Source organism: Kickxella alabastrina (assembly GCF_025024165.1).
Source record: "Kickxella alabastrina strain RSA 675 chromosome Unknown BX661scaffold_10, whole genome shotgun sequence".
In the NCBI taxonomy this organism is placed as follows: Eukaryota; Fungi; Kickxellomycota; class Kickxellomycetes; order Kickxellales; family Kickxellaceae; genus Kickxella; species Kickxella alabastrina.
This window is the reverse complement of record NW_026251481.1, coordinates 253,481-270,753: the sequence shown is the minus strand read 5'-3', so window position 1 is coordinate 270,753 and position 17,273 is coordinate 253,481. Positions and strand designations below refer to the sequence as shown.

The following is a 17,273-nucleotide window of genomic DNA, read 5'->3' as shown; positions in this document are numbered from 1 at the left end:
TGCATGTGATGCATATGTCAGCTATGCTCTCTGGCATGCTGCTACGAGGATGCGGCCAAACCGAGGTTCATAGTCCCCCAGTTGATAGCGATGGTGACGGTGTGATGGTTGTGTGCGTCATGGGTAGCGTATAAATAGCGTTGAATGGGTTGGCGTTGATGCTCCTCGGATTGAGCAGCATATTGTGACAAGCTCGTTTATTTCTTGCGCTCATCCTTCAAGTGCACTTTGGCCTTTCCAAATTTTTTTACATTTTACTTCACATTATCCAAGCACCAACATTAACCCATTTTGTTCTCTCTTACGTCCTGATCTTTTGTCACATCTGTTTTTTATTCTGTAGCAATCGCGCCCGTTTACACGTACAACACCCAAACCTTTTTCTTCCTCTTTTCGCTCACGACGGCATTTTAAACCATGAAGTGCATTCTCGCCATCACCACGATTGTTGCGCTCGCCGCTGGTAAGTTTTTCAATTTTACGGCTTAATTTGCTGTTAATAGCACAGCGATACTACCGCAAGCAGTATCCCAAACCACTTGCATTGCCCTAACGCAGTAGCGGGAGCCCAGATGAATAAGACTTCCTTCTTTTGTTTATTTATTGGCAGTTTCTGCTTCTATTATGCAGGCAGGCCTTTGCTGAAGGGCTTGTAATTTTAAGATGAAAAAGAGGGATGCCCATTCTATGTGGCTGCTGTATTGTCTGCGTACTCTTTTTACTGTGTGCACTACACAGAGCAGCGCTTGTTCGCCGACTGCTTTTGTGCGTATAGTCTCTATATCCTCTTTCTTCTGTATCGAGCTAACTCGCTGATAAACACTTTTTTGTGTTCGATGATCATATAGGCGCCTGCAACAAGAGCATCAACGTGAAGAGTCAGACTGACATCAACACTATTAACGAGTGCGAGAAGTTCCAGGGCAATGTTGTTATCGACGGTATCGCAGGCCTTGACACTATCAGCATCGATAACCTGAAGCAGATCAGCGGTAATATCATCATCCAGAACATGTACAACCTGCAGACCGTGTCCCTCGGCAATCTCGCCTCTGCCAACTCGCTGAAAATCCTGAACAACACCAACGTCTATAAGGTTGACATCCCCAGCCTCACCAAGGTCAGCGACTTCCAGGTCATTGTCAACCCCAACTTGAAGGAGATGAACTACAAGAACATCTCGTCGGTCGATAACTTCCAGATCATCAACACGTACGTTTCTGAGCTCGGTGCGTTCACTGCCCCCAGCGTCGAGAACATTGAGGTTCTGTCCAACCTCCAGCTGGTTAAGCTCGACTTTAGCTCGGTCGGCAAGGCCTCCGGTTACATCAACATTGCCAACAACGGCAAGAACGCCAACATCACCTTCTCGTCGCTGACCAATGTCGGTGGCAACGCCTCGTTTGCCGATGCGGCCGCGCTCAACATCAACAAGCTGAGCACCATTGCTGACGACTTCTCGCTGTACACCAACTCGTTCAAGAACCTGACCGTCGGCCAGCTGACTGAGGCGCAAAAGTCCGTCACTCTCAGCGGCAACAAGTTCACCTCCATCAGCTTCCCCAAGCTGAAGGACATCGGCTCGTCCCTAAACATTGCCAACAACACTAACTTCAAGTCTGTCGACAAGAATACGTTCCCCGAGCTGACTACCATTCCCGGAAGCATTATCCTGGTCGGCAGCTTCGATAACATTACCTTCCCCAGCCTCTCGACGGTCGACGGTTTGGTTAGCCTCAGCGGAAAAGGCAGACTCTCTTGCGAGGACGCCGAGGACGCCCTTTCTGCTGCCAGCAACATCGACTGCGAGCTGGAGACTATTGCCGACGATAGCGAGTCCGATGGTGATGAGGAGAAGGCCAGCAGCTCCAAGAGCAAGTCGAGCAAGTCGGCAGGTGTGTCGCACTCGGTTACCTTTGCCGCCTTCTTTGGTGGTGCTGTTGCCCTGGTTGCCGCCTGCCTGTAAGTTCCATTGGACTACGGTTTGCAAGCAGAATACCCATTTCCGTGGCGCGCCCCCCTTTATTCTCTCACCTGTACTGTCTGTGCAACTGATGAGCAGATCTTGTAGAAACAGTGTTGCTGGCTGGTCTGGCTTTTGATGCCGTGCGCCTATTGCTGGCAGGCACCAACATCCCTTTTCATACTGGTCGCTCTGAGGCAAGCCTAATTTCCCCTCTTACATGCTTCCTTTCAAATCCCCTCTATATTTTCTCTTTTATTCAATTTGATCAAGAGTATTCAGTATTACCTTTATTAGCAGTGAGATTATTATTTTTCTCAAAAATCGTCGGCTGGCGATAATATTGAAAATGCGGTCATATGAATATCGAATTGTGCTATATTGAACAAAATTATCATTTTCGCTAAACAATATGGCCATTATCGCGATTAATTTGGAAACACACTATCGACAAGAATTCGTATTTGCTCATAATGCTCATATATTGTTTTGGAGTAATATTGTTATTGAATAACAGTTCAATACTTTTCGACACGTTCAATAAACCAACCAACTGATTAAAAAGATGTAAAAGCAAATACATCACCACAACTCGATACAGCATTATACTGCATGTGGCGCTTGTTTTTTTAATGAATTTTGACTTGGGATAATTGCTTTCAACATATATAATTTTTGATTAATTGTATGAATCTGTTTTTGGTGGGCGGCAATTGCCACGATATCTGCTTACCTTTTCTGCCATTCACATTAAAAATAAAAAAAATGCATTTTCAAGTATGAATAATTTATATCGTATAAAATAACCATATGTGCCTCCCATCTGGAGTCGCTCAAAAAGCTTCTATTTTATCTTGTATAAACTGTATTTTGCACACAAACACAAACACACATACATTTGAATTCTATACTTTACATCCTTCACTGAATCTATAATCCACTTGAATCATTTAATCATGCCCGCATTTAATAATACTGTCCAGGAGAAAATCATTCTTGCGCCGTATGAGTACTTGGCCAAAATGCCAGGCAAAGAAGTGCGCACCATGATAATTAACGCCTTCAACTCTTGGCTCCATGTCGACCTAAGCCTGCTGTTGGAGATTTCCAGTATCATCCGCAAGCTGCACACATCAAGTCTGCTGCTCGACAACATTGAGGATAGCTCAGAGTTACGCCGTGGCGTCCCTGCAGCACATACGATCTATGGCATCCCGATGGCCTTGAATGCGGAAAATTATGTCTACTGTATTAGCACTCGGGGCGTGCTACAAATGAAGCGACCCAAGATAATGGAAGTTTTCACCGAGGAGCTTATGAACTTGCACAGAGGCCAGGGACTGGAATTGTTCTGGAGAGACACATTATCATGCCCGACAGGAAAAGTATTTGGCGATGGTGCTGAATAAGACTGGAGGTCTATTCAGATTGGCTGTGAAGATGCTCCAGGAGTGCAGCGAGGTGAATGTGGACTTTACTGATCTGGCTGATATGATGGGTACGTTCTTCCAGATCAGGGACGGTTATATGAACCTACTGTCTACAGAGTACTCGAACAGCAAAGGGTTTTGCGAGGACCTTACAGAAGGCAAGTTTTCATTTCTTATTGTTCATGCAATCACCGAGAGGATGGCCCGCAGCTGATGAGCATTTTGAGGCAGAAGACTGACAATGAAATCGACAAGCTGCATGCTGTGTCGCTGATAGCCAAGGCCGGGTCCTTTGAATATACAAGGAAATCCTTGATCACATTGGAGGACAAGATTGGTGAGAAGATCGCAGAGCACGGTGGCAACGCCGTTCTTGAGGATTTGATGGCCAAGCTTAGCATTAAGAGCATTTAGATATATATTTGTCACATTGATATTGATATTGATATTTTACTTTCACACATGTTGATCCACGCAGCAATGTAAAATACTGGCGGGAAAGGATGCAAAGAATGCCCAAACAAATGGAAAAAAGCCAGCCAGCCAGTCTCAGAAGGTGAGTCATCTCAGCCAATCATGTCTATACTTAAAATTTAGCTGTGAAAAGTCAACAAACCGATTTGCCTGCAAAAAACAATAGAACTTTGGTCTCAGTTTTGTCAATCTGCAACTTTTGTTTTCGAATTTATCTTTTTTCTCTTCCTCAATTTTCTTTTTCTTTTTCTCTCCTAATCTCGCCTTTTTTAAAGTTCATTCAGAAAACATGAGCACCAACACATCCGAAATCCTGAGCCCTGAGGAGAAGCTCACGCTCATCAAGCGCAACTTGCAGGAGGTCCTTGGCGAGGCTGAGCTCGTGAAGATCCTCGCCGAGCGCGATATCAGCCTGTACTGGGGTACCGCGCCCACGGGCAGACCCCACGTTGGCTACTTTGTGGCCATGACGAAGATTGCCGACTACCTGAGAGCCGGCTGCCATGTTACCATTTTATTGGCCGACATTCACGCGTTCCTAGATAACCTGAAGTCGTCGATCGAACTGGTCAAATCGCGCACAAAGTACTACGAGCAGACCATCAAGGCCATGCTGAACTCGATTGGCGTTCCCCTGGAAAAGCTCACCTTTGTTGTCGGCAGCAGCTTCGAGCTGACACCCGAGTACTCGATGGACAACTACCGCCTGGCCTCTCTGGTAACCGAGCACGACGCCAAAAAGGCGGGTGCTGAGGTCGTTAAGCAGGTCGACTCGGCGCTACTCTCGGGTCTTCTATACCCCGGCATGCAGGCCCTTGATGAGGAGTACCTCAAGGTTGACGCGCAGTTTGGTGGTGTCGACCAGCGCAAGATCTTTACGTTCGCCGAGAAGTACATGCCGCAGCTCGGATACAAGAAGCGCATCCATCTGATGAACCCCATGGTTCCCGGCCTGCAGGGCTCTAAGATGTCATCCTCAGACCCTGACTCGAAGATCGACATTCTGGACGACGAGAAGGCAGTTTTGAAGAAGCTGAAAAAGGCGTTCTGCGAGGAAGGCAACATCACAGAAAACGGCATCCTGTCGTTTATCAAGTTTGTACTGATGCCCGTCAGCAGCCTGCGCGCTGGCCAAGCGGAGTTTGTCATCAAGCGGCCCGAGCAGTACGGCGGAAACAGCGTGTACAACGACTTTGCGTCCCTCGAGCGTGACTTTGCTGACAAGAACATCCACCCGGGCGATCTCAAGAACAGCACCGCCGCGGCCCTGAACGCGCTGCTGGAGCCTGTGCGCCAGCACTTTGCCGTGCCTGAGATGCAGCAGCTTATCCTGGAGGCCTACCCGCCGCCACAAGCCAAGGCCAAGCCCGTCAAGCAGAAGAAGAAGCACAACGTGCGCCCCGATGCGCAGGCGCCTACTGCTGAGACCTCTGCATCTGTCATTGAGGCCGTCGAGAAGCTCGCCAATGCTCAGATCTAGAGATGGCGCCGAGGGCATACGCCGACTCTACATATGGCCATATGGTAAATGTTATTCTTTGCAGCAGTCTTTATCTCTGCTCTGCTGTGTTTTGATTTGTTTATTTTTGGAATAGAGTTTCATTTTTTTGCAAAGGTTAAATATACACCATACTCCAAAATAAGGACGCTAAAATTAGTCATTTCTAGCATCCTGCATCTGCTATTATTTACGCGCGCATCATCTCCACCAGAAATGCAGGTTTTTATGCCCAAAAAAGCCATGCGTATGCGATTAACACTGTCACACATACCAGCGCGTGGTTGGCGGTCCCAACAATATCACTGTAACAAATCATTGAGAGTTGTCGGACCACCAGCACAAAATACGCGCACAAAACATGCAGTCGCCTAAGCAAAATTTGTGAAGTCTAAAAATAAAAATAAAGCAATGCAGTTCACAGTGGTCCAAAGTGGTCCGCGCATGCATTTTTTATAAATGAAAGCTGCATTATGCTATACAAAACACGACATACCACACTTGTAAAACGAGTGGTTGGCATGCACAAAAACCCAATGTGTAAATCACTTTGATTTTTGTTCCTATATATTTTTATTTTCCTATTATTTCAAGCTCCCCAAGTGCTTTGCGCTTCAATTTTTTCGTTTGTCGTTTCTCTTCTCTTTTTGTCTCGTTTTACGACTAATAATCTTTGCCACCCTACCACTTAATACCGTCTATATTCCCTCCACGCCAATATTATTTTTACTCGCCATTCACGAAACTATTACTCATTTACTTCATTCGTCAACAGCCCCAGAGCAGACCGCAGCCACTATTGAAAAGCCTCACTGCTTTTAGCCCAAACATCGCCATACACATACGCGTATCGACAGAACAGAGCGGGATATGACACGTACGTTGGCTCGCAGGAATACCGCAGGCAAAATAGACGCGCCAGCGATGTTTGTCGCTTGCTGTCAAGGCGACAACCCATGCGTGAGAACGCGCACAGAATCAAAACCACACTGCGAGCAGCGGCTTTTTAACAGCAAATACAGCGCTCGCCGCATATTGAACTCTCTGCTTATAACCGCGTCTATAGCCCTTGCGGCCGCACCACTTTACGGGTGCCATGCGGCGTCCTATGATTCGCAGAAACTAAGCCATTCGGACGGCCCGACCGGTCGTCTGGCCAGGGCAGCGCGAGCTGATGGCTTGTCTCGCCTGGTTCCAAGGGCCACGCAGTATTCCCAGGGCGTTTCTATGCGCTGGTCCCATGCCTCGGCCATTGCGGACCAAACCATGTATATTTTAGGCGGTAAAAAAGGATACGGGAACGCTGAGAGCGACTACGCGACACCGTGCATATCTTTGAAGCTCAGCGGAAAGTTTTCGACAAGCAATCCGCCTTGGGAGTGGGTTTGTGATAACAACGGGCCGCTCGTGGCCGGTCACTCAGTGATTATAAACGACAATATTAACATGGCCATTGTATTTGGCGGAACTGTCCCTGATGAGGTCGAGAGAATTGGGCCGATGCACCTATTCAGTGCTGAGATCGGGTTTTGGAGCACCCCTAATAGCCTAGACTTTCCGCAGCCGCTGGTTGGGCACTCAGCAGTCATTCAACGCTCAACAGGAGATATGCTAGTGTACGGTGGATCTTTCGATACAGATCCGTACGTTCTGTCAAATGCCACGCTGGGGATGGTCACAGACACTCAGAAGCACAACTATGCGAGCATTCAGCCGAGCGTTGGATTCAGTAGCATGAAACCTTTGTCGGGAGTGTCAGACACTAGCACTGGTACCACCACCACTGAGGCTGCGAGCAAAACAAGAGCCAGCACAATAAAGGATGGATCAGCGTCGTCTTTCCAAAGCAGCACTAAAAAGGGCATTCCTGCACCAACAAATATCAGCACCACCAAAGCAACAGGTATCACACAGTTGGCATCAGACGATGTCGACGCCCGCGGGCTGGAACTACGGGGTATTGATGACGACATCGACATTTTCACCTTGGATGACAATGTCAGTTCCGGACCACTTCTCATGTCCTGGACCAATGACATGCTGCCGGCTAGCGTGTCAGGAAGAATTGGCCACACGGCCAGCATGGTGAATGATACCAACATGGTGATACTCGGCGGCAGCGATGGGAGCAGATTGGTTGGCATGGGCACTGTCTACGTATACAATAGCTCGCACCGCATGTGGTATCAACGGACAGCCACTGGCAATGTACCAGCCAGCCGGCGCAACCATGTCGCCACGGTGGTTAACGGAACGCACATTGTGGTTCATGGCGGGGCGACAATTGATTTTGGTAAGGCATTGGGCGATGTGGCTGTCTTGGACACCGATACCTGGGTTTGGTCGGTGCCCAACGTATCCGGCGCTCCCACCGCTCGGTTTGGACACACCGCCTCCCAGGCCGGCCCATATATGATAATGACGTTTGGCCGCATGGTGTCCAACCAAACAGAAGTGGCTTCAGGGGACTATGGACTATACTTGCTGGACACCAGTGTTTGGAAGTTTGTCGCGCAGTTTGACCCCTCGCGATCGGCGCTGACAGTGAACTACAAAAGCGCAAAGCTCTCTGGCGGTACTGTCTTTGGGTTGACCATCGCTTCGACGACCGGATTTTTGGTGATTCTAATTCTGCTATACATTTTGTGCATGCACCACTATAACAAGCACCCGCAGCTGTCGGACTCGGGTGAGAATGGCAACATGTTGCCTGCGAACGAGCTGCGCGAGCTGGGCAGACGGCTGACAGCAAGGATCGGAACTCAGCGCCAGCGCGCGGTGGCCCGCGACAAGTCGCTGCTTAGTAAACGCAATATGGAGGATTCTGAGAAACTGATCAGTTCAGGAAACCATAAAATACTGCAGCAAATGCACCTGTCGACACCGACCAGCCCAGCCTTCAGCCATACCAAGCACATACGGCTGAAAAGTGTTCCAGGTATCGATGACGACGCCAGCCGGCACATCATGTTTGATGTCAGCAGAAGCTCCAGCATCGACAAGAGCCTCTTGCTGGGCAGCCCGAATGCATGCGAGAAACACACGGACCCGCAAATGAGAAACTCAAAGCTTATTCGGAGAACACATCTGGATAATGTGCAGCTTCCAACAGGTCTGCGGAACCGTGATGATCTGGATGGCGCCGATTGCGTCGAGGAAAGGGTGTCCGTGATGAGCAAGGATAATGGAGGCGGCTGGTCGCGGCCCTCCACGGCGAACAGCCGAGCCAGTCGCAAGTCTAAGCACATTTCTGCCATGCTCCCGCGCGTTGTTGGGAGCCGTTTGACACTGCCAATGGAGACCGCCAACGCGTTGGCTCGCTACCGTTTTGAAGAGCTGGAAGACGTCCCCGAGAGCCCCAGCCTGCCGCAGCTCCCTGCTCAATTCATGATGGATTCTCTTGGCAACAATGCTACCAATACTGACGGCAATGGCAATGGCAACGAAGCAACCAAAAAACTGACCCCTCCAGCCATGCCTGCCGCATACGACGACGCTGCTCGGAACGGAAAACACGGTGCAAATGGCAGCGATTCGACTAGCTCAAGTGCTGGCTCAATGCCGGATGCTCGGGGCTCTGATGCTCAGAAGCAGCACATGTCGTCAACCTTGGTGCGAGGCTCCATTGATATCAATATGTTTTCGCAGAAAAACAAATTCTTTGTGGCCAATCCAGACGACTGACGGGTGATTTTTTGGTATTTCGAATATGTTCTGTATTTCACATCGAATTTATACATACATATATAATTTTAATACCCGAGTACTCTGTATTTTGTACGAGAATTTTTCTTTAATACTTGTTATAGAAAATTTTACCAGTGATAGTCAGTTTATTGTCAGAATGGTTTGGTGGATGTATATATAAAATATGAAAACTGCATAATTGAGAAGCGCGAAGTGTTTAGCTCGTAGGGGCGGGCGTCCCAGTCTGCTGAGACCCGCTGTGATACTCTCGCCGCTCGCGTGCATAACGGTCCTTGTCGCTTCTTGCCATTTTCTCCCAGGGTGCCTTCTTATTATCATCCATGACCTTCCACTGTTTGGCGATGAGCTTTGTCTGCTGGCCAATAGTCATGTCGCCGATATGTTTGGCAAGCCGTGGTCTTTCAGATGTCAAGTAGTATAGAAATGCAGACATAGGATGCTTGGGGGCATCCGGGTCCTTCTTGCTTTTCTTTCGAGCCCTTTTGGCTGGGCTGGAAGGACGAGCGCGCGTCTTTGATGAGCCTGCCTGGTTGCGATCGCCAACATTGGTGCTGTCCGCAATGTTGGCAGTGGTGGCAACAGAGTATTCTCTGATATGGTCCAAGTCGGTGTTATTTGGCTGACCCGTCAGAGCACCTCGTCTCCCGGCAGAGCCAAAGTCAGCGGCATCCAGGCCGCTGTCTAAATTTGCCAGAGAGCCAAGGTCGGCAAAAGTGGCAAACGAGGCTGACTTGCTAATGTCCTTAGGAATGCCGCCACTATTTCCAAATTCACCAGAGTGAATTGCATTATCAAAGACGTTCAGCAGGCTATTTGCAGTGCTGACAAGACTGTTGTGCGAGTTGCCGTTGTTATTGTTTTTGTAGCCTTGTTGCTGGTATTGTTGCTGTTGCTGTTGTTGGTATTTATTATGTTGTTGCTGCTGCTCACCAGCATTCATATAGTAAGACAACGTTGGCGAGGGTCGAGGAATAACGTACTGAGCCTGGCCTTGTTGATGTTGATGTTGATTTTGGCTTTGGTTCTGGCTCTGGTTATGTTGGTATTGGGCGGAACCGTAGTCCTTCTGATATTCGGAACCCATTAAATTAACTTCCTGCCATCTATGATCTACAAATAGATGCATAATACCATTTTAGTGTTACGTGAAAAAATTGGATGTGTGCACAGTCAACCGTTTGTTTATTTTGGGGGGCTCACTAATGTATACCTTGCTTGTCAAAGTCATCGCCAAATGCCCTGCCGCCTGTGTTGTTATCTGGCATGTAAGGTGTGTTACGCCCGACTGTCCGCGCATAGTGCTGACCAGCGGGTCCAGACGAAGCATCCAGCGTAGACAGCGATGAATCGAATTGGAAGTTGTCCGACATGTTGACCGCCATTGCTCGAGAGGAGCCATATGCAATGTCTTCGTGCGGGGGTTGTGAAAACGATGCCACTGGCGTGTGGCGACCATAAAAATGACCTTGACTAGCACTAGGCGCGAGTTGTGAGAACTGCGTATGAGAAGGCATTTGTAAGCCCGCGTTGGGGTAATGTTGCTGCGAGAACCCTGCCCCAAACGTACTGGGAGATTGCATGTGCGCATTTTGATCATTTGAAAGCATTCCGACGTCCAATACATCCAGAGATGACTGGTGGTGAGAAGCGTGTGTATGTGGTAGCGGGTGCGGCTGATGTGCAAGGCTCATGTTGAGATGCTGCTGGTTAAGCTGCTGCTGAAGCTTGAGGCTGAGCTCTGCTCGCCGAGCGTTGTATTCCTCGCGGAGCTGCTTGGCGTCTGCCCGGTACTTTTCCTTTTCCTCTTCGGCAAGGCTAGCCCACTCGCGGGCCAAAATAGTGCTCTGCTGGGTCGTATTTAGGTCTGGGTGCGTTTGCCTGAGCTGTACGCGCCGCTCAGCGGAATACAGCAGAAACGAGTTCATTGGCTTCTTGAGGGGCGCAACATAGTCGATGGGCTGTCTGATCCGCAGCCAGTTGCCCCCTTGGTGGGGCATTGGTGGCACCTGCATACGGTCGTCGTAAATTATGCACTGTTCTCCCATCCCAGGCATGCCAAACACCATGTTGTACGGGCGCATCTGTGACACTAGAGAGCCGCTTGGATGCGCGTGGCTACCTTGTTGAGAGTGCATTTGGATGTTTTCCGCTAAAGGCAGCGAGCTCATCTGGGACATCATCGGGCTGGACATAAATCCGCCAGCGTTGTGGCCGATTGGGCCATGCATTCCTGATGGCGCATGCATACTTTCTGAAGGAAGCGTTGGGTACGACATGCCATGGTACGAGGCAGCAGCAATGTTGTCATCAAAACCACTGTTGCCACTGACGCCGACTGCGTCTCCGGGTGCGAGCGAAGCCGGTCTGATAAACGAGAACGGGGCTATAGGTCGGCTTGGGTCAAATCCCAGCAGATGGTTGCTGCTGGCTATGCCAGGCCCGGTTATACGCGACACAGACATTGATGTGGAGTGCTGCGCGGAGTTGGTTGTATCTGGAGCAGGAGAGTTAAATGCAGACATTTCAAACAAGTGTGAAGCTTGTGCAAATGGACCCTTTTTGTCGGCAGAGTGGCCTACCTGCTCTGTCTGGCGTAGCTGTTGTCGTTGTCGTTGTTGTTGCTGATTCTGATGCTGATGCTGATGCTGCTGTGGTTGATCGTTGTAAGCTTGTCGCTGTGCCTGCTGTTGTTGATATTGTTGCGACTGCGTCTGTGTTTGAGGCTGAGGCTGTGTTGTTTGGGGTGGACCAAATGGCTGGAACGGAGACATCAGGTTATTAAGTGGAGGAAAATTGTCCATGTCAGGAATAAAATGGAGAGATTGATAAAGGTGCGGAGAAAGAAAATCCTGGGCGCAGGCGGTTATTGCTAGCCTATTAGTATCTAACATACCATCACTAACATCATTTTGGGTGGTGGTTGTGTTGCCAAGGGCGGTTTTCAAGTCGGGGCTCTTTGCAGGGAACAAGTCGCTATATTCGGCGTCAGCTGCAGATGTGGCAACCAAGGTGGTAGCAGCAATTAGCGAGGCAGCAGCAAGGGTGCCCCCATTGCACGGTTGAATGGGCATTTGTAGTGGGGAAATGGGGTTGTTGCATTGGCTATCGGCCATTGCAGCTTTTTGTGGCAGCATATTCTCTGTGGGCGTGGCATGCAAGTCAGAATTGTCAGTGGCGACATGGTGGCTTGGTATGAAGGCAGGATTCCATTGACCTTCAATGTTGGCCATCTCAAACATTGAGCGTTGCGCGGCCACTGCTCCTGGCAAAGAAAATATGTTAGCCTCATGTAGAGTGCTGATGTAAGAGGACATTGTAGCAGCGCTAACCAAAGAGGAAGAAGGGGTAAATGCTGCAGTGGATGATGTCGCCGACATTTTGTTGAATGCAGCTGTTGGCATGGGCGTTATAGTGAGGTCTGTAGAAACAAATTTGGGCGGCAGAAAAAGTCCCACTTTCCCGCCAAACAAGTCCGAGTCAACATTGATATTTGGCCAAAGAGAAGAATCGCCATCATACGCTACATATTTTAAATGCGAGTAAAATGTAAGTAAATTAAGTTTTGCCTTTCACCAATGAACCATGCAACTTGTAAGCCAGTCGTCAATCAGTTATCAATTTGTGAATTTATGAACAGCGCATATCGACATGTTGGCATGTTTAAATTCCAACTAGGATATTTGATTCCTGTTATGCCCAATGTCTTTGAGGCTGTCCATAAAGCAACCAGCCGCTAATTAATATATGTTTATAATGCTAGAATAGTGCCAAGAAGCGTAAACTATTAATTACTATACTTACCTGTAATGTTGATGTGGTTATCAGAACAATTATCTTGCCGATAAAGCTGTGCTGCTGCTTGTAGGTGCTATTTGTTGAAATAAAATAAAAAATAAAATCGATTTTTACCCCTGGTCTTTTAAATTATTAATGCGGACAATAAGCAATGAACAACTCGCACTAGTCACTCGTTGCATCACACGTATACATTGTTCCAAGGCTTTATAATCAAACAAATATACACTTACACGTTCGCTGAAATCAGGCAACGACAGGTTGTCTCCGGTTGGTATAATGTTGAGAGAATCAGATAATGCTTGATTTGAGCCGAATGCGCTGTTTGAGCCTGCATTTTCGCGCTCAAAAAATTGTGCTAGCGGCAAAGACTCGGTATTAATATCCAAGTTGTGCGTGTATAGCTTTTGCTTGATAGGCGTTTTGCAGGTCTCTCGTTTGTTTGGGTCCTGTGTCAAATTTTCCATCTGCAAAGGCCCCTGATTTATTGTATTGAAGCTGCGCCAGTCTTCGGTGTTTGAAAACATTGAATCCGTCTATAAGAGTATGTTAATATGTGAGCACTAAGCGGTATTAATGTTAGACGTGTGGGTTAAAAAGATTAGCATAAAAATGGTATGCTTATTTATATGGCGTGTTTGTGATTCATAAGTGCCGCAAGGGTCGTATCAGATATAGCGCTATTCAAAACAAGCGCATACTATATTTATCCTTTATCATTTTAAGATAAAGAGCAATCGTAGAGGTTGGCTGTGGGATATCGTCTGACTACTAATGCGTAATGGTCATCCCTTTGTCAATTGTCACAAAGGAGCGCAAAAGGCAGTTTGCGCATTCAAACCAACCGATATAAGGATGCCACCCGAATGACACCCCTTGTGATGGGTGGGGAGTAGCGGCAACCAAGAAATCATGTTACAAAGTGTCCACTGGTTTGAACAAACAAAAAACTTACACCAGGTATGACAAAACAACAGTTGATTGCTATCGGGATGTTTGTTGGTATTTTTATTTAGAGTATAAATATTAGTATATTTCAAAGAGAAAAGTAGGCAAAAACATTACACATCACCATTATGCATTCAGCTCGCTATTAAAAGTGCTATTCAATATTAAAATGGGCATGTCTGCCACTGAAAAATATGTCGCAAGGAGTTTTGTACAAAAAACGCATTATCTGCTGGAAAAAACAAACATTCGAATAGTGTTGCATATTAGTTATGCAGACCTTCTGCTTCAGACACAACCACGCATGTGAATTCTTATAAATAACTTTGCCGCCTTATTTTGTTATTTAAGTATAGCCTTTTTTAGCCAATATTGTTTTGTTTTATTTGCAATATGCGGGAATAAAAGTGTATATAGTAAATATAGCGCTAAATTCTTAATACTCATTTTCCAATTGATTTTAAACATTATTAGTATTTTCACTGTGGTAATAGTGTCTAAGAGATAGTGAAAATAATATTTTTCTGCACTTTTTTTGGAAATAAATTTCAGTTGAAAAAGCTTTTTGTTTCAAACACTGTAACAGAAATTACATCAGCCTTGTTTTGATGCTCTAAAAGAGGCGCATTGAACAAATTTGGATGCATAATGGTGGGCTTGTAACAAAAAAGTGTGTTACTCACCCCACACTCTTTAAAAATTTAATTAACTTTAAGCGGACAAATGAAAATTGGCTGTTAAATGCCCTGGGAGTTTTGCACCAGCATTAGTTTATTTGTAGCATAAAGTTTTTGTTTGCCCAAAAACAACTCGCACGGACTAATCGTGTAGATACTATTGGTGACAATTGAAAAAGTGTCGTGATGTTATTGCTTTTTTGTTCGATGCTGTAGGCAGTGGAAAACCATTTCGTGGCGCCTGCAATTTTCTATGCCGCAGTTTCATTGGATGGCCGGATTGGTAGCCACAATGTCATGAGTATAATCAATATATACAAATTGTTGTGCACACAAATACTTACTTTAAAAGAAGCAATTACAAATTTTAACTCCATAAAGGCGTTACGGCTTGTGACTAAAAATTTATATTATTAAAGCAAGGCAATGCCACGAAATTGACATTGCTCATGATTATTTAAAAAGGGAAACCCCATCTGGGCAGCAGATACCATGGTCGGAATGCTCACTACGCAATGGTTTGTTTTTATGGATAGATGCACATTTCACAGTAAGTTCAGACCGAGTTTCCTGCGTTCCCGGAATTTACTGCTACACCGGGAATAAAAAAGAAAAATTGCCACAGTTGCAATCAAAAAAGATGCCGATAATTAAAGCGCCGCCTGCGTCTTGGATTAAATTGGCAGTAAGCATTCTAAACTCGGCATGCGGCAGGCAAAGAAAAAAGGTTCAAAGCCATGGCACACGGCATAAGAAAACAAGCTGCAGCCCAAAAAAAAGAAAGAAGGCTGAAACATAATGCACAGATGTTTTTTGATTTGGAGGTTTCGCCCGATCAGTCAAATCAAATCATGAAATCGTATCCGCGTCTTTTCCTACTTCCCCCCAGTCCGGCGTGCCAGAAACCGCAAGTTGCTTCCCAGCGTGGCTGTACTTGCAAAGTTTTAAAATTTTGCAGGTTTGTCTTTGCTCATCTTGCGAAATTCAAAGTATTTTTTCCTTAGTATTTTAACACCCACTATCTTTTAAAAAGGACTGAAATACTTCCCCGCGCTTACAGTAGTATTAACAATGTCCGACGACGAATCGCAGCAGCTCGCACCTTCTCTCCAGAATGTTATTGACCAGAAATCGCTTCAGTGGGTTTTTGTCGGTGGCAAAGGAGGTGTTGGAAAAACCACAACCAGGTACATTATCATAATAAAAGCAGCAGCAACATCAAAAATCGCAAAACAGGCGTGAATAATTTGCTAAGCACATTTAAATGCTAGACACTTGGCGCTAACCTAAAAAAACACGCCAACGTTATGGCAAATGATGCGCACTCTCTGTAGCTCTTCGCTGGCAATCCAAATGGCGGCAGCGCGTGAAAGCGTTCTGCTTATTTCGACGGACCCGGCGCACAACCTTTCTGATGCATTTGGGCAAAAGTTTGGCAAGAACCCAACGCTGGTGAGTGGGTTCAACAATCTGTACTGCATGGAGATTGACCCGACGAGCAGCATTCAGGAGATGATTGATGGCGCAGACAACAGCGCAGTGAACTCAATAATGCAGGATCTTGCTTTTGCGATTCCGGGCGTCGACGAGGCCATGGGGTTTGCCGAGGTCATGAAGCTCGTCAAGTCAATGGAGTACTCGGTGATTATCTTCGACACGGCGCCCACTGGACACACGCTGCGGTTCCTCTCGTTCCCCACGGTGTTGGAAAAGGCACTGTCCAAGGTATCGCAGCTTTCGGGCAGATTCGGCCCGATGATGCAGCAGATGTCGGGAATGATGGGCGCGGGCACCAACCACGAGGATCTTTTCTCAAAGCTTGAGGACATGCGGGCGGTCATCAGAGAGGTCAACAGTCAGTTCCAGGACCCTGACAAGACCACGTTTGTGTGCGTGTGCATCTCCGAGTTCCTTTCCCTTTACGAGACAGAACGCCTGGTGCAGGAGCTGACCAGCGGCAACATTGACACTCACAATATTGTGGTCAACCAGCTGCTGTTCCCATCAAAAGAGTCCAACTGCGATCAATGCAAGGTGCGGCACAAGATGCAGCAAAAGTATCTTGATCAGATATTCGACCTCTACGAGGACTTCCATGTTACGCTGCTGCCGCTGCTGACAACTGAAGTTCGCGGCGTCGAAAAGCTCAAGTCGTTCTCGCGGCTGCTGCTCGAGCCTTTCCAGCCGCCCAAGTGAGCCATGCAACACGATTTTTTGAAGTTTAATTAATAATTTTCAGGCTTTAATTTCTTTAATTTAGGCATTCATGAGGAAAACAAAGTATCCAGATATTTGCGTGAGAAAATGCAGGTGTGGAAGCGGTGGGCATTTTTGTTTGCAGCCGCTTCTTTCGGCTGAAAGGGGCAGTATCACAACATTTGTGTTTTAGTGTGATGTTTTGATGATGTCAGAATCCCTGAAACAGTGTGCGAGAAAAATGAACCAGAGACCAATACACATTTATCAATGTTGCCTAGCTTCAAATTGTTTGGACCGGACACAAAAACTTGGGCCCAATCTTTTTTCTGTAATTTCGTGGAGGCCTGTCAGCCAAACAAAAAAGGTCTGGTAAATTATGTGTATTTTTGCTTGTCCAATTGCAACTGCAACAGCCCTTTTTTCAATTGACTCGCCAAGTGGGTGCATGATATATGACGTAATTTCGGTTATAAATTTTTAATTTGTTGAGGAAAATCATCAAAGTCTTTGTGCCTCCAGCAAAAAACTATATATAACAGCCGCGGTCGGCCCTAAAAGTGTGCTTAGCTTGACTTTTATCC

At 46.9% G+C, this 17,273-nt stretch overlaps 7 protein-coding genes across 7 annotated transcripts; 5 read left to right on the top strand and 2 right to left on the bottom strand.

Moving 5' to 3' along the window:
- Positions 1–417: 417 nt before the first annotated feature.
- Positions 418–2,160, top strand: BX661DRAFT_211741 (uncharacterized protein; the record flags this gene model as incomplete). Its single annotated transcript, XM_051538730.1, has 2 exons — positions 418–463; positions 849–2,160. The coding sequence occupies 2 exons, from the start codon at positions 418–420 to the stop codon at positions 1,964–1,966; spliced, it is 1,164 nt and encodes a 387-aa protein (XP_051391893.1). The 3' UTR covers positions 1,967–2,160.
- Positions 2,161–2,886: 726 nt separating this feature from the next.
- Positions 2,887–3,807, top strand: BX661DRAFT_211733 (geranylgeranyl pyrophosphate synthase-like protein; the record flags this gene model as incomplete). The annotated part of the gene is given in 3 exon segments (XM_051538729.1): positions 2,887–3,361; positions 3,381–3,571; positions 3,604–3,807. The coding sequence occupies 3 exon segments, from the start codon at positions 2,920–2,922 to the stop codon at positions 3,805–3,807; spliced, it is 837 nt and encodes a 278-aa protein (XP_051391892.1). The 5' UTR covers positions 2,887–2,919.
- Positions 3,808–4,058: 251 nt separating this feature from the next.
- Positions 4,059–5,510, top strand: BX661DRAFT_181959 (tyrosyl-tRNA synthetase). The gene has a single exon (XM_051535852.1). It carries the CDS (start codon positions 4,157–4,159, stop codon positions 5,345–5,347), a length of 1,191 nt encoding a protein of 396 aa, XP_051391891.1. The 5' UTR covers positions 4,059–4,156; the 3' UTR covers positions 5,348–5,510.
- Positions 5,511–5,965: 455 nt separating this feature from the next.
- Positions 5,966–9,183, top strand: BX661DRAFT_181958 (uncharacterized protein). Its single transcript, XM_051535851.1, has one exon. It carries the CDS (start codon positions 6,236–6,238, stop codon positions 9,047–9,049), a length of 2,814 nt encoding a protein of 937 aa, XP_051391890.1. The 5' UTR covers positions 5,966–6,235; the 3' UTR covers positions 9,050–9,183.
- Positions 9,184–9,314: 131 nt separating this feature from the next.
- BX661DRAFT_130730 (high mobility group box domain-containing protein) lies at positions 9,315–9,506 on the bottom strand (the record flags this gene model as incomplete). The annotated part of the gene is made up of 1 exon (XM_051532551.1): positions 9,315–9,506. A coding segment is annotated over one exon (192 nt), but the record flags the coding sequence as incomplete, so codon positions are not given.
- Positions 9,507–9,773: 267 nt separating this feature from the next.
- Positions 9,774–12,565, bottom strand: BX661DRAFT_13421 (uncharacterized protein). The gene is made up of 2 exons (XM_051532637.1): positions 10,284–12,565; positions 9,774–10,176 (listed from the first exon to the last, which is right to left on the bottom strand). The coding sequence occupies exons 1-2, from the start codon at positions 12,472–12,474 to the stop codon at positions 10,157–10,159; spliced, it is 2,211 nt and encodes a 736-aa protein (XP_051391888.1). The 5' UTR covers positions 12,475–12,565; the 3' UTR covers positions 9,774–10,156.
- Positions 12,566–15,395: 2,830 nt separating this feature from the next.
- On the top strand, positions 15,396–16,844 carry BX661DRAFT_181953 (ATPase GET3). Its single transcript, XM_051535850.1, has 2 exons — positions 15,396–15,680; positions 15,828–16,844. The coding sequence occupies exons 1-2, from the start codon at positions 15,565–15,567 to the stop codon at positions 16,687–16,689; spliced, it is 978 nt and encodes a 325-aa protein (XP_051391887.1). The 5' UTR covers positions 15,396–15,564; the 3' UTR covers positions 16,690–16,844.
- Positions 16,845–17,273: the final 429 nt, after the last annotated feature.

Excerpts from the sequence above, each read along its gene's own strand:
- BX661DRAFT_181953 (XM_051535850.1), top strand. The coding sequence starts at position 15,565 with ATGTCCGACGACGAATCGCAGCAGCTCGCACCTTCTCTCCAGAATGTT. Across the intron at positions 15,681-15,827 it reads GTTGGAAAAACCACAACCAG|CTCTTCGCTGGCAATCCAAA; the intron begins GTACATTATCAT and ends CACTCTCTGTAG.
- BX661DRAFT_13421 (XM_051532637.1), bottom strand. The coding sequence starts at position 12,474 with ATGCCAACAGCTGCATTCAACAAAATGTCGGCGACATCATCCACTGCA. Across the intron at positions 10,177-10,283 it reads CGATGACTTTGACAAGCAAG|ATGGCAGGAAGTTAATTTAA; the intron begins GTATACATTAGT and ends TGTAGATCATAG.
- BX661DRAFT_181958 (XM_051535851.1), top strand. The coding sequence starts at position 6,236 with ATGACACGTACGTTGGCTCGCAGGAATACCGCAGGCAAAATAGACGCG.
- BX661DRAFT_181959 (XM_051535852.1), top strand. The coding sequence starts at position 4,157 with ATGAGCACCAACACATCCGAAATCCTGAGCCCTGAGGAGAAGCTCACG.